At 36.1% G+C, this 16,240-nt stretch overlaps 1 protein-coding gene across 1 annotated transcript in view; it reads left to right on the top strand.

The window, feature by feature from the left end:
- Positions 1 to 14,569, top strand: part of KIF18B (kinesin family member 18B) — a 26,231-nt gene extending 11,662 nt beyond the window's left edge. The window contains exons 7-14 of the mRNA XM_015814638.1: positions 2,315 to 2,389; positions 3,033 to 3,139; positions 4,213 to 4,324; positions 6,130 to 6,239; positions 9,114 to 9,944; positions 11,992 to 12,090; positions 13,267 to 13,349; positions 14,007 to 14,569. Coding sequence (XP_015670124.1) covers positions 2,315 to 2,389; positions 3,033 to 3,139; positions 4,213 to 4,324; positions 6,130 to 6,239; positions 9,114 to 9,944; positions 11,992 to 12,090; positions 13,267 to 13,349; positions 14,007 to 14,044 — 1,455 coding nt within the window. The 3' untranslated portion in view covers positions 14,045 to 14,569. The remainder of the gene's footprint in view (positions 1 to 2,314; positions 2,390 to 3,032; positions 3,140 to 4,212; positions 4,325 to 6,129; positions 6,240 to 9,113; positions 9,945 to 11,991; positions 12,091 to 13,266; positions 13,350 to 14,006) is intronic.
- Positions 14,570 to 16,240: the final 1,671 nt, after the last annotated feature.

Raw genomic sequence — 16,240 nt, 5'->3', positions numbered from 1 at the left:
TGCTCCCGCCATATCTGCCTCTCCCACTGACCGTACTAATAACTCCCTCCTCCCTCAACCCCCCACCCTCCCCCCCCACCCTTTCTACACCGCAACCCTCAGACATGGCTGGTCCTGACCTAAGGTGATCCTCCCCCCTCCCAACCTCCCGCGTTCCCCCTAAAAATTTATTAAAACACCCCTTTAAAAAGAGCCTTAAAGTTACAATAGCACTGAAAAAAGTGACTTATGACTATTTTTCAGTTACAACCTTAGTAGCATCCTCATGATCATGTGATCAAAATTCAGATTCTTGATAACTGGTTCATTCTTATGACCATTGTTGTATCCCAAGGTCATGTGATCACCTTTTGCAACCTTTTTACAAGCAAAGTCAATGGGGAAGCCAAATTCACTTAACAACCAGATTACTAAATTATCAACTGCAGTGATTTATTCAACAACTGTGGCAAGAAAGGTTGTAAAATGGGGCAAAACTCACATAAATATCTCACTTAACAATATAAATTTTGGGCTCAATTGTGGTTGTAAATCAAGGACTACCTGTTATTCTGTTTGAGAAATCAGAAATTCCACTGGGGATTTTAAAGCTTTATTCTAAAGCATGAGGGCTAGAAACCTTTACTATAAGAACTTAGAATTTACAATCTATACAGGCTCCATAAAATACTTGAATTTATATTTTACTAGAAATTTATCAGGATACATTGAACTAAGTATATAGAGGCAATTTCATTAAATGTAGCCTGATGGCAAAAATTTCCAGTAAGTTAGAATAAAATTAATGTAATTTTATGTAATGTGATTTTAAATTAAATTAAATTAAAATTAGGATTAATGTATATTTTAAGAGGAATTCTAGTGTTCATTTTACATAGATAGACAAAAGAATGAAAAAAAATATAGTAGACCAAAATCATTCAAATATACTGGGCAAATTGAACTTGCTGTCTAACTTTAACCTATAAAATTTCCAATTGTACCATTGGGCTGTTGATATCTATATTCTGGGTGAGAATTTTTCTGGGTATTATCATTTTGGGGCTTATTGAGAGACAGTGTTTGTAATTTCTCTGAAATCTTAGCAAACTTTAGGGTCCAACTATGTTAAACAGAGTTTTCCTTTCCCACCCTGAATACTGCTCAACATATTTAGTTCTTAATAAGTAAGCAAGTTTTTATTGAAAATCATATGGGAAAAAAACAAACATTTGGAAGAGCTGAAATCTGAAAATAGCACGGAAGACGTTCTGTTGGAATGCCTGGGCCAAACAGCAACACATTCCTTAAATCAGTTGATTCCTAATGGTTATTTTAAATATTTTAAGATTTTTTTCTGATAATTTACCTGTAACATCTCTCTGACATCAAGGAATGGATTCTGGATATTACCTCTGTTACACATTTTTGAAAAATCTTTATGTTCTAAACCTAAGAAGATGAAATACTATGTTTCAGGTATGGTCTAGATGTAATGATAACCTTAAATACTGAATTAATTATATGGATACTACATGGATCTTTTAACTAATTTTTCCCTTTTTTTCTTTTCTTTTAACCTTTTCTTTTCTCACCCTATAAACACTATTGTATTTTTTTTCTGTTGGTGTTATAGTTATTTGTATTCCATTCAGGCTAGAAATCTGTGTTTATAGATATGAAACTAATGGCATTTGGAGCCTAGATTTTTTCCTACAACTTTCTGTAATTGTACAGTATTTGATGGTTCTAAGTCACTTCTTTTCTTCTCCCGAGGAAAATTACTGGATGAAGTCAAGGGGGCCACCTGTTACAACAGTCTTTTCAGTATTGTAAATCATGTTTACAAAATATATATATTGTGAGAAATTGACAGAAATTTATATTGTTTCAGACTTTAGAATCTCTAATTTTGTATTTGAACTAATAATGGTGTAAATATTTGACACTCTTTTTGTACCAAAAATGAGACAAATTCTGTTCCACTGGCTTTTGACAATCTTCCATTTTCTTGGATATATTTTTGACAAATTCTATGCAAATTTAATGAATTTTATTTCTCATGTAAGGGGTTATATTTAATAGATTCTGTTTTTCCAATATGCTGAAATTCATTAGATCAACTCTGGCAACATAGGCAATGAGGGACTTAAGCCTGGCATATTTTGGCTTGCTGATATATTTATGTATCTGATATTCTACAACATTTTCTACTTTATTGAAAATGTAGGGTGGGGGTTCCAGTTTGTGATACAGTATTAATCATGTATCTAAGCCTTCTTGCAGTCCTTATGATAAACATTTTTTGCTTTCTATTCTTTGCCCTGGTATACAGATAAAACCTAATGTGGTGAGACTAAACCACTCTAGCAGCAAATATGCAGCTATTTGTGAGCAACTAAAGATAGAGGTAAGGGGTTCTGACATTATGTCTCAAGCCCAAAATATTTTTATTGGGGTGAGAAGTCAAGGAAAGGCAAGAATTCCATACAATAGAATAAAATACAGTATTTTGTTTGATTTGTCTGACCCAATGCACAATTAAGGCAATCTTAGCTGTTGATGCATCTATCAGAAATTCTGAGTATATTGACTGTTTAGGAAAATGTCACTTGGTAATCCATACCTAGCATCTCCAGACAAGACTGAAAAATATTCTTTACTTGCAAATCCTTTGGAGAATAGCAGCATAGGGCATACTATAATAAGTAAGCCCTGTACTTTTGAAGAAACTTTTCGGGGTAGAGGATTCTGCTCATTGTGAGGCATGTTGGCAATGCAAGGTAAAGACACAATCTTGCTGTTAATGTAGTATTCTAAGTGTGCTGTAGTAAATATCAGTACAAGGCTGTCTGGTTTGGTAGAGTATTTGATGATTCTTGTTCCTGGCCTCAAGTTAATGCCTAAGGGGATTGAGAACAAATTTTATTCATTAACCTTTATCACAGAGGGTTATTTCAGTCAGGGCAACACGTCTGTAATGTGGATAATCTAATTTGTCTTAGGTAACTTTAGATTTACCCAAAATAAGCATACCATTTTGTCCCTTTCAGGTGGCAGACTTAAGAGGGAGGCTCCGAGCTTATGAAGAAAAAATGCCAGAGCTTACGTTCTTCCCTGCTTTGGCTCCTTGTACTTCTGAGCAGATGGAGCTCTTCAGGTGGTCCATTACCTCTAAAGCAGAGTTCCCCAACCTTTCCGGCTTTGCAAACTGGCAGGGGAAGAGGGGGATGGTTTTATGCAAGCGGTGGGCACAGGCTTGCCCGCTGCTTGCGCAAGTAGGGATGTGCACACGCATGCGTGCCTGCCACTTCCGCAGCCTGGTTCTGAAAGGCTCAAGGTCCGGTAGTGGGCTGCGGTCCAGGGGTTGGGGACCTCTGCTCTAAGGGGAGAAAAGGTAGCAGATGGGCAATGTGTCAGTAAATATGATCTCTTCTGCATGAGACAATATCTTTTATTTTTATCTTCTGGTTCCAAACTGAAATGCCAAACTCTTTATCTCTTCTTTTTATTTCACTTCCTTAAAAAGAAACAAATATCTTATTCCTATTCAGGGACAAATTCTTATATTTCATTTATAGCAATGAAAGCTATTTTAAAAAAATATCCTCCATGGTTCTAAGTATTGTGAAATCTATTTTGAGAACGATATTGTTCATACATTCAGTAGTTCCCGATTCTTTGGCATAAAGAGAGAAGTATAAATAAATATTTAATATTGCCCAAGGTGGGAATAGAAGGAGATAGTGAAGCAGTAATATATGTAAGAAATTGAAACTTTGAAGGAAGATTTTTTTTTTCTACTATGCAATTTTTTTTCTAGCATATTATGTTCCAGATGCTTTTGGCAGGCCACTGCCTCTTAGATTCTCCCCCATTTGCAATATGGGGATGATAATTTTGACTATCTCTACACAGATGTTTTCAGTGCTTTGTGAAGATTGTAAGTGCTTTGAAAACAGTATTGCTGTAGAAATATTAAGCAATAGAATATTATAACAGGAGAGTACTGAATAGTTATTTAATAGTTTGAGGGATTATCTCCCCCCCCCAATTAAAATATATGTGATATTTCACACTTTGTTAATATATTTGGGCCTGAATTTCATTAGCAAACCTTCAAACTGAACAAATTTGTGCCTTGAAGAGGGGAATGGGCAAATTGGACTGGAATGTTTTTGATTCTGTTCAAGTTGATGTTGAAGTAAATTTTTCTCCTTGCTTTGGACGTAGGTCAGAAGAAATTACTTTGGATAATGTAGTGTTGCAAAAAGATGATTCCACAGAAATGGGACCCTCCCAACTTTTGAAACAAAATTGCTCAAGAAAAAGCCACACGAAGGAGGTAAGAGCACGAGAATTATGAAAGGAGTCTAAGTCAAAGTTGTCCAGCACATAGATAATTTCTCTCACGGTTTTTGCAAGAATTACTTAGCATTAATTTGTTCTTTCATCCAAGCAGGATTCTGTGTGCCTAGTGTGTAAATGAATCCTATGAACATTTCTAAACTAACACCCGGCAGCAATTGCTCCTTCCTTCCTCACCCTGAAGAGGTGAGAACTCAAGTTAATTCACATGGAAGGAAAATCTGAAATGCTGAGTTTGATTAATTTTCTGCATTTCTCAAGAAAGAAGAAACTGAGTGTCAATGAGAGGGCATTAATTGAATATACAATATAGCATCAAAGTGAAGTTTTTTTTCTCGTTAAGTTGTGCTATCAGTTGTTTCAGTTGAGTGCAGTTGCTAAAGTCCTTGATTCACAAACTTGCCTCTGCATATAGATTGCATCACAGAATATTTAAGGGATAAAATAAAATTACTGCATTACAATTACAAATAATACACCTATAGGGAGAATGTGGCCATTTTGTTTAGTGGAAAGAAGTAGGATTCATCACAGTTTGGTCTCCTTCAGCTTATGTTCCCCGGGTTTACTTTCCCCCCAGTTTCTTCCATTGTGTGAGAGAAAGAAAGGCCAAAAGAAAGAAAAAGCTGGCTGCTTCCACTTCTAATTTTGATCTTGTCTTGCTGTCATTATATACAAAATAATTTGTTCTCAAGAACAATAAAAAACCTCTACTTCCCTTCAAGATACACTAGACCAGGGGTGTCAAATTGCCAGCCCGCGAGTCGGACGCGTCACATGGAAGCTGCGCCCACCCCATTGCCGGCAATGGCAAAACTGTCCTGATAAGTTGCGCAACGTCACGTGACGTCGCGGGTTTGACATGTCTGCACTAGACTAAATAACCTTTTGGTTTTGTATTTAGTGTCATGGAGAAACTCAACCACCATCTTAGCTGTTGAATGAACGTAACTATTATGTTAAACCATTATGATTTATTTGTACATAGCACATGATATTAATAAAGCAATGGTATGCTGTTAAAGAAAATTCAGCCCATTTTGTGGTGCAGTATTTAAATTAAGTTTTTTTCTTGGCTTTCTGACTCTTACTTTTAACATCCCCCATGATATAACCACAGTGGCAGCAAAATACTTAATAGGCTTTTCCTTGCCAGCACTAGTTCTTCTTTTCTTCTCTTTCTTCTCTTTCTTAAAGATGTACCTGTTCCCAGCCAAGTTGACTTATTTTCTTCATAAAACCTATATTACAATGTCAGCACCATTGATCCACAAATATTCCAAGCCCATTTCTATGTGTGCTTTCCATCAGGCAAACCTTTTTGGTATCAAAGGCATTTCTCATGTTAACATGAAGGAAAGATAAAATTGGCAAAGATTTCTTGCCTTCTCTGTGCCCATCAGAAATCTCAAAAGAAGGTTGTGATTCTTAATGTGAGATGTGTTTTGAAAAAGGTTAAAAAAAGGTTTGCAGCATTTTTTGTAGGATTTGCAATTTTCTCTAAAGTATGATAATTGATTATTTTTTCCCTTTTTTTCTTTCTTTTCTTGCCAGAGAGCTATGAACATTCACTTTTAAAATGGCAAATTGGTTTGTGGATGTCTGATCAGCATCTACAGTAGTGAGCTTTTCTTTCTCTTCAGAATTTAATGGATACTCTGACATCATAGCAGCTCAGCCAATTGATGTCTGAGAACTTGTAAATAACAATTACAGTTTTGTAATTTACAATTATAATATAGATCCTGCAATCTTGTACCATTTTTTCTTGGATAAATTCAGGATTCAGAAAGAAAATTTGAGTGCTGCTGCCCAAAGTTTTCAAATCCAATTAAACATCAGGAAAAAGTGGAAACTCAGTTGCAGAGCATGGACAAGGAACAATTGAAGAGGTGATTTGGTATATTTCAGTTCAAAATGAAGGATGAGTAACCTTTTTTTAACCTGCTACTTTTGTACATATATAACAGATATATTGGACTCAAAGAAATACTGCAGATGCTTTTTTTTTAAATTTCCCATACCCTACCTTTTTCCAGGGATTGAAAGGAAACAGAGACCAGCCCAGTCCATTCCACTGCATACATTTATTTAAACTTTTACAGACTTCCGATTTGCGCTCGTAATGCATGGCCGTGCGAAAGCAGACCTCTGCTCCCCACGGCTAATTTCGCCCTGCCAGGGGGACCCTAGATGGGTCCAAAGTCGCCCCGGAGAGGTGACCGCAAAGGAGGGACGCCGCATTGATCACGAAGCGACGGCAATCATTTCGTTTGATCCAGGGAAAGCCCTCCCAACCTGACAGGAGAAAGGCTAGCCGCATGCCAGCGTCTAGCCCAAGCTCCTGCAGCTGAAGTCCAAGAGCACTACCAAGAACAACAGTGAACAGCGTGCTTGGAACTGGTGAGAGTATTTGATCTTCTCTCCCTTATTTTACAACCAGTCCCTGGGAAAGATCCCCAAAGCAAACAACCTCCGAAAGTGAGGGGAGAGGACTACATTCCCATTCCCCCACAGGCGGAAGCGGTGAATTAACCTTTAAGGAGGAAAGAACTTTATTGAAATTAAATTCAAAATACTACAAACTTAGAAATTAAAACAAACTGCTAAGATTATATTCTAAAAGATTTTGATTGAATTGCATAAAAAAAAGAAAATAATAAGAACTTTTTGTCTGAAAGAGCTGGAAAATAAATATTTGCTGACATCTAGTGGACAATGAGAATATAGCACATTAAAGATGCCAGTTCCGATGAACTCTAATAACCTTTAAGAAGATAGTTGCTAAGGAACAGAGAAGAGATTGCATACTGGGCCGGCTATAAGATTGGAAAGTGTTTGAAGGAAAAGAAATACTTTGTGGTTTAAATTTATGAACTGTTTAAAAACTTTGATCTATGATAAATTACTGAGAAGGGAAGTTACAGAAGGATTTAAGCTGGTTAAATATATTGAATTGACAATTGACTCCTGAAAGAAAGAATTGTTATAAAACATTGATTTTACTGAAATCTTGACAACTGAAAATTACAGTGGATTACAAAAATTATATATAAAAACAAGAACTATACAAAATTGGACTGTGTGGTTTTTGAGTTTTGGTTAGCTTGACAAGGCTAATTACAGAGACTATGGCATTTATGACAGACTACTCGAAAGGGGGAGACAACATAGATATGACATGCTCATCAAAAAATGATAGAAAACCACACTTAATATTTACTCCTGAAAGATTTAGCCTGAAAGATCAAAGACCTTTAGAAACACTTCAAGACAAGAAAAATACTTTCCAAGACGAAATTTATGCTATGCTACGACAACAGACTTAAACCACAAGGAGATAACTTTGATACTATAAGTGAATATACTTCTAACTTAAATCTACAATCAAAAAACATCCAAAGAATGATGGTAAAGAATGAACAAACAATCCAGACACCAGAATGTGAACTAGAAAAAAATGATTCAACTGGTGAAGTTACAAATGAAGGGAATTATAACTTAATACAAACAAGAAAAAACTTACAAGACTTGGATACAAGAATAAATATGGGAAAGATACCTTATGCATTAGAACGTCAAAATAAACCTGAGAAGAAAGAAAACTTAACAAAATGGACACTGTTAGGAGAATCATTGTTTGGGAGACAAAAAGCATACATCTTATCTACTATGTATCCTCTACTCCTAACAATAACTACAAAAATTCAAGAACTCTTTGACGAAAATATTAATTTGGAAAACAATTTGGCAAAGGAAGAAGATTAGAGACGGGCTGAAGACATTGGTTTCACCCTACCAAATGGAATATTATATGAGTAAACACTTGTTTGAATATGGCTAAATAAACAAATAACTTTGGCCATAAAGGGATTTTAGAATAAGTGGGATAAGAATATAGTATTTTTTGATAAGATACAAAATGTAAAAATATTAGGATGTTGTAAGTGAAGGAAAAGTTTGAATTTTAAAGACAAATTAAGTTTGAAAATATTTAGGATTAAGGAATGATTGAAATATTGAGGGGAATTTAGGCTTAATAAGAACTCTGAAAAAGGGATATATAGTGATTTAACTGATTTTTATAAATAGAAGTGAAATATAAATTGACTAGAAAGATGTTATGGATAGATATTATGATAGATAAGAAGTATAGTATTTCTATAATATATGAAAGATGAAAATACTGGGATGATATATTTAAATGGAAAATTTGGATATTTAGATGTTAAATACTGGGGGAAATATGATTGACAAGAATTGAATATTATGGAGAAATTGAGCTTAAACAAGATTTATGAAAATAAGATACATGGTGAATCAATAAGATGACTCTTACGAAAACAAGCTGACAAGAAAAAAAATGCTACATGTGGACGCTACTATTGTTAGTATAATTATAGAAGAAAATGTTTTTATTTAATCATTTAAATATGGAAATTTTCAAATATTAGAAAGTATATTTGTTTAATGTTGTAAAAGGAGAATACTACTAGGTGAAGAGAAGATCAAGGAAATATATTATAAATTGATATACTAATTATGGAAATATAAAAATTAATTATTATTGATTGTTTATTAACTATTATTAATTGTATATTCTTTTCTAAAAAAATTATGAACCAAGACAACATGCTATACATCAGGCACTAAGGCTGTTATTGTAAAAAAACCAATAAAACTTTTACAAAAAAAATTAAATAAATAAACTTTTACATTTTAACTAGCTCTCCTCTTGCAAATCTCATAGATCTGTTTTATTTCAGGCTTGTAATAGCTGCTCTGCTGGTAGCCAAAAGACAGTACAGTTGGTTGAAAGTCACCAACTTACTTACTCCTGAAATGATAGCACAGTTTGAAGAGCTGACTTCCATACTTCATCAAGAGTCCCATGGAGCCCTGAACATTTCAGTTTTGGATGGACATGATGAAGAACCGGATGTGCAACAATTTATAAATCGCAATGATTCTTTGGGTAAAGTTCAGAGAAGGGTAAATGTTGAAAGTGCAGACCAATTCATGCCAACAATGTTTGTTATTGTTTGTTTCTTTATCATAGCTGTCCTCCCTGCCTCTCTTACTGCAACCAAGCATGCCAGTCCTAAGGTCAATCCTGGAATACAACCTGCTGAACCAGAAGCTGAGCTGTTTCCACATGCTGTCTTGAAGACCCCTCACCACTCAACAAAGAAGAGGAAGGCATCACAGTCTGAAAGAAGCATTTCATCTAGCCAAAGGGAGTGTGCAAAGCGCTGTCGGAAGGCTTGCCTCTCATCCCAGAAAGTGGATTCTCTGAAGGAATGGTCTGATTTTGCCCCAGTAGACTGTACCAGCACTCCTCTTGGAGTGAAAGCAAAATCTCCCAGACCAGTTGACCATCATACTCCATTATATTGCCCATCAACAGTTACTAAGAGTCGCATGCCCCTAGCTCCCCCAACCATTCAGAATTGCTCTCCTCCACAAAACTTGAACATAACTTTTGACCGCTTTGAGGAATCCTGCCCCCCAGCCTTGAAGGTCAATACTGTGGAATGCCCTGCTTGGGAAAGTGTCCAGCATGTCTCCAATCATCAGAGTGTGCCTTTTATACCCAGGTAGGATCTTCAGAAAGGCAATTGTTTTCAATTATCTTATTTGCAGAGATTTAACCCAGTAGTCCTTGGATTTTAATGGCTTCTAATAGGGTTGGGCAGTCTATTGTCCAATTGTCTCAAACAAATGGCTTTTGTGGAGTTTAGAGAACTCCATCAAGAAGTTATAATTGTTTTTCAGCACCATCTGCTAAATTTGTGGTGGTACATTAACCAAAAGCTCAAATTACATGTGTGATATCCTGAGAAATATTCAGATGGCAGGCTAGTATATTAGTCATTTCCTAATCCACACTGTCTTCTTAGGCTCCGTTGAAACAATCTGTGAGTAAAGGGATCTCTACAGTACATTATATGAAATCTACAAATAATATTTTCCTTGTCCGGTGCCCAGATAAAGAAGAGGCAAGATTTGTGAGATTTGTTTCATTTTGTTTTGCAGTGATAAACTGGTTTGGGAATTAATAGGCAATTAGTATGGCTGGAACCCAAAGGGTCTACTATTCTAGCAAACTAACATACTGTGTTTCCCCGAAAATAAGACCGGTCTTTTTTTTTTTTTGTCTCCAAAAGCACCAGGTTTTATTTTCAGGGGATGTCTTTTATACTCCCCTCCAGCACCAACAGCCCCGCGTAGCCGGTCCACTTCTTCTGTGGCCGAAAGAGCAGCTTCATTCTGCAGCTGCATTCCGGTCAGCATTTTGCAGTCAGGCCTTTCCAGAAGACCTTTGCAGCCGAGTAGCCCAGGTTTTATTTTCAGGGGATGTCTTTTATACTCCCCTCCAGCACCAACAGCCCCGCGTAGCCGGTCCACTTCTTCTGTGGCCGAAAGAGCAGCTTCATTCTGCAGCTGCATTCCGGTCAGCATTTTGCAGTCAGGCCTTTCCAGAAGACCTTTGCAGCCGAGTAGCCCAATCCATAGCTTGGTTCTCGACTCCAGAGGTCTTGCAGAACCAAGCTATGGATTCAATCCATAGCTTGGTTCTTGGCTGCACAGGCCTTCTGGAAAGGCCTGTGACTGAGAAATGCAGGCCTGGCTGCAGAAGAAGTGGGCTGGCGAGGAGAGGCCTGGCTGCCAGGTAAGTGGGTGCGGAGCGCGTGGGGCAGTTCCACCCCCCCCCCCCAGTTTGATTTTTAGGTTTGTGCCTCGCCCTAAAACTAGGGCTTATTTTTGGGGTAGGCCTTACTTTTGGGGAAACACAGTAGTTGCACCTTCCCTTTGTAGATGGTGATCTTACCTCACCTAAAGCTGTTGAAAGGTAAAAGGTTATGGATAACACTGATACTTTCAGCAAACTTGGTCCCAGCAATAGTTTGCCGAGGGCTTAAGGAGTATAATTTGCTATAGAGATCAGTACGTTTGTGAGGTACATGAGCCACACGGGTTCCCCTTAGTTTCTACATAGGTTTTGTGGCATGACTCTGTAAAATCTTTGAAAGGTAGGATATATAACCTGGCATGTATGTGAATGCTGATTTAGTTCCTAGTCTTCTCAGTAGAGCATCTCGGCCCGAAAAATCATCTGGCTATTTTTCAAAAACTTTTCCATTGTATGGATTAAATGTAATCTTATGTATAAGGTATAGATTCAAAGATTAATCCTGAGGGAAAGCAGTGTGTTTTGTTTAAATGCTACTAATCGTTTGGGAAAAGCAAAAGACTTTTATAATATTTTGATATATTTGAAAGCAGCTGAGATACTTTTTCAATTCTTTTCACTTAAAATAAGCTTCATCCTTGTCAGTTTTCTAAAATTTTGTCTGTAGTATATTCCAGTTTTTTTAATGTGTTTTTCAGATCAGATCAAATCAAATCTTTATTCTGTCATAGATCAGCAAAAAAAATCCCTATGTTGTTCTGTTATCTTAATTAATTGTGACCCTTGTGTTTTATTTGCTGGTCTATGACCAAATAAAGATTTGATTTGAATGTTTTTCTTTTCTGATTTAATCTTATTGTTATGCTATGCTGTCTAGAAAACAGATTTCTTTAATAGAGAGCTACCAAATCCACCTGCATGATTTACCATCTCTCATGGATCTATTTCAGGGCCTCCATGCCTGTGTTTATTATGAAAGGCTCCTCTATCCCAAGAGCAACATCTCTGGCTTCCAAAGCATCATTACAGAAGAGGAGACATACCACAATGTAAAGTCATTCTCAGCTTTGAGATAAGTTTGGTTAATGTGGAAATTATGCCTAGGTAACTTTTGGTGGCAGGGCGAGGGTGCTTTTGAGTCAGTGCTGACTAGTGCCTGCAGTTTTCAGATTTTTCAGAAGTGGTTTGCCATTGACAGCTTCCCACAGCTTACAGAGAGACAAACTAGTCCAAGGTCACTCAGTTGATTATGTGCCTAAGGCAGGATTAGTTTTAGATGCTTTAACCATTACAACAAACTTGCTCTCTAGGTTGATGTTTACAAAGAGTAGAATGATTACAGACTTGGTGGCAGGTGATTCCTTGTTTGTTATTGGCAAGATAGCAGCTATTTTTTGTAAGATCAGTTTTTCATGGGTACCAGAAATAACATCACTTCTTGCACCAGTCTGAAGTGATATTCTTCATTTCAGTCTACAACCTCATTCTTTGTATTCTTTGTTATGGTTAAAAACTCATATAAAACCTTGTCTCTGGGAGCATGACATAAAATCTGTTTACAGGTAGTCCTCAACTTACAACCGTTCATTTAGTGATTGTTTGAAATTGCAATGGCACTGAAAAAGGGGACTTATGACCATTTTTCATACTTATGACAGCTGTAGCATCCACGTGGTCACACGATCAAAATTCAGACACTTGGAAATTGACTCATATTTATGACGGTTGCAATGTCACGAGATCCCTTTTTTAACCTTCTGACAAGGAAAATCAATGGGGAAGCCAGATTCACTTAACAGTCATGTCACTAGCCTAACAATTGCAGTGATTCACTTAACAGCTGTGGCAAGAAAGGTCATAAAATAGGGCAAAACTTACTTAACCACTGTCTTGCTTAGCAGTGGAAATTTTGGGCTCAATTGTGGTCATAAGTTGAGGACTACTTATATCTGTTTTTCAATCTTTTGCTTAAGGGTAGATGGAATGTATAGTCCATGCTAATATATTCTTGGTATGGGAAGCTGTACAAAAATTGTTACATATATTCTGAATGTATAAGAATAGGCAAATTATTTGGTTGTTTGATTGGGAACTACATCAAACAGCTAGGGAAGTTGTAGAATAGTTTTCTGAATATGCTGCTCTCAGTTATGTTGAACCTCAACTCCCATGATCCCTAGCTTCCAAATATGGCTACAATAAAACTATATTCTCTCTCTTTCCAGTTCTACTTCTCACTTGAGAAGCAGCCGCATTGGTAGGCTCCAGGGTTGTTCTGTAAAGTCTTCACAGATTGTGAATGCACCAGGTAAGTTTGCTTTAGAAAGTCAATGGGCAAAATCTCCCATATTGTAATGGAGTTTCAGTTGGTAGTGGAAAATAAGAGGAAATGGAATTAATGAAAAAGTTTATTTTAAAGCGCTACTGCTCCATTCTCAAACGAGTGTTGTGGAAGCACTGGCACTGATTTATATTTTCTGTTCATTCATATTTATATTTGCAAAATATATACATTTATATTTGCAAAAGCATGGAAACTGCAAACTAAGATTATCATAAAATCTACAGCATGGGTGTAACATACTGTTTCTGCAATTTCTCATAGTTTCTCAAGCCAAGCATATTTTTTCCTTCTTTTAGCTTCAATCCTCTTCAGGCTGTAGACATTTTTAGTCTAATACTTGGCTGTTATGTCAGTTTTTAAGCACATACAGGAATTTCAATAATAGTGCCAATACTGTTCTATGAATTGAATGTTTATGTGTATGCTGTTTGGGGTACTTGTTAGTTTCCCCCTTCTCATTCTAGTTTTATGTGAAGTTGTTTTGTTATTTGTTAAAGGAGTAAGTGCTTTAAAATAGTAGGGGTTGTTATTGCTGGAACAGAAGTAGAATAATCCCTAGTTATTATCATTTACAGTTTTACCCATGAACTCCCATCTTAATATTTTTCCCCTTCTGCCCAGGACGTCCATCTGGCATCCCTGCATGGAAATGGCGCTAGAGATCTGTTCATTCCTAGGAATCAGCATTCTATTGTAGGCTCATTCCATGAAGCTTCTTTATAGCTTCTACTTGAACATTTTAACATTCTGACAACATATGTCTTCACCTTCCTCTATTCTTATATAACTATATCTGTATATCCATATCTACCATGTTAATAGCAGGTGTACATTGAATTAACAGATGACAGCTCAGTAGCCATAAATTATTAGGAAACAACAGCAACCTAAACTGTACAACAGCTTCCATTGTAGTTATAATATTATAATTATAATATGGTGCTCATCATGTATCTGTTGGGTAAAAAGTTTTCAAAACTAGCTCGTTCTGGACCAAAATTAATGATTTTGTACCAAAGTGAATGAATTTTTATTTAGTCAGCTTCTTTGGCTAGTTTTTGTTAGTAATAATAAAAGCTAGTTCCTCCTCCTTGGCACACTGAGGATAAGCGTGTAAAAGTGTGAACTGAACAAACTAAGCTGCCAAGATAGTCTGTAACATTGTACTGTGGATATCCCTGACATTGTATGCCATACAAAATAAAAAAATATTTTAAAAATCCACTCTATTAACTTTGTTATTTGTCTTCATTTTGCACCAGAATCCAAGTATAGAAGGGTAGGTAATAAAAAAGATACTCTTTAATAGCACCTGGATGCTATTACATGACAACCCTATATTCAAGAGAGAAGACAGATTATGTACAGTTATCCTTTAAAATAAATATGAATATTTCCTATTTATGAAGCTTTCAGTGTAAAATTTGCTAGAGTCAATAAAAAGCACAAGTGATGCTGTGAATCATGAGTTAGCTGGCCAGTCAAGCCCCTTTTCTACACGGATGTGTCAATGCTGTTATTTTATAGTTAGGATTTGGGCTAATTAAGAACCACGCTTTATGCTTCCTTAAAAGCCCCTTGTGTGCATGGAGAAAAGAGAAGAACATGAAATATTTCACTAAGGTTATATTGCAAGGGATAGTGGTCTCTGGGATTGTGAGAGCACGCCTCACAGAATTTTTCTCATTCTCACCCTCTTCTTATTAAATACAAATCAAGCAACTAAGGTTGTAAGGAGATAAAATGAAAGAAGGTAAAGGGCAATAATAAATGCTCCTGTTTTATAATCAGATCACATTCTTTTGCAAATGTTCCAGGCAATAGGAAACAAAGGCAGATGAAGAAAGCAAGATGGAAATGATTGATGGAAAGATTATGTCTACAGCAAAGAAAACTGATTCAGATCATTTGAAATAGTACTAGGTACCTCATGTGGCTCAATTAAATGTTTTTTAAACATGATTAGACAGATAATATTACTATTATCAACCTGTCAGAAGATTTACCAAAAACAGTTCATAGCATTTCTTGAATTTCAGTGCAGGATTTTTACCAAGAGTTTGTATAAGTCAAACTCATGGTTATTGAGTTGGTCATGTTGGTTATTTGATGAAGGGAAACAAAAACAATTTGGTAAACTTTATTTAACAAAATTAAAACAGCATAGAACGTAGTAGGAACTGCACTGTTCATTATTAGGGAAACAGTATGGATCAAAAACATAGTGACAGAAGCCACAAAATGGTGAGAAATATGGGGAAAAAAGTGTGGGATGTTATATTACTTTACATCTTGTTCCAGGAGATTTAGCATGACATTTAGTATGAGTTGGCCAACTTGATGACTAGGGTTTTTTTTTGGGGGGGAGGTTTCTTGAAGCTCTTAATAGCTTACTGTGACAATATCGCTTGTGACCAATTGGCCAAACTCAAACAGGGAAAACCAAGGCAAGGATAAGTTCATTATTTCATGAAGAGTCAGGATGAGTTTATTGAACTATGCACTAAATATGGTATAGAAAGCCATCCTAGCAGACAGAGAAGGCCATTTATTCTATCTGTGATGTTACTCCTGATATTCTCCATCAAGAACAACATATATTGATATTCCAATTTGTAGTTCACAACAAAAATTCCGGTACATTTAACATTAAACAAAGCTTTATTGAGTTTATCAGCTTTGATGTAAACACTGAAAAACAGATAGCTGAAATGTAAATTATTAGCCTGAAAAAAAAGTAACATTCCTCTTGATTGCAGAGAGCAAAGTTTTGATAATGGCTTTAATCTCTCGGAGAAAATAAAAAGTGTTCAAATATCAATTTATCTTACTTGTGTTTCTGATTCTCTACATCT

This window comes from Protobothrops mucrosquamatus, unplaced genomic scaffold (assembly GCF_001527695.2).
Source record: "Protobothrops mucrosquamatus isolate PMUCROS unplaced genomic scaffold, P.Mucros_1.0 scaffold269, whole genome shotgun sequence".
In the NCBI taxonomy this organism is placed as follows: domain Eukaryota; kingdom Metazoa; phylum Chordata; class Lepidosauria; order Squamata; family Viperidae; genus Protobothrops; species Protobothrops mucrosquamatus.
Note: the sequence above shows the minus strand (reverse complement) of the source record. Positions and strands in the feature narration are given on the sequence as shown.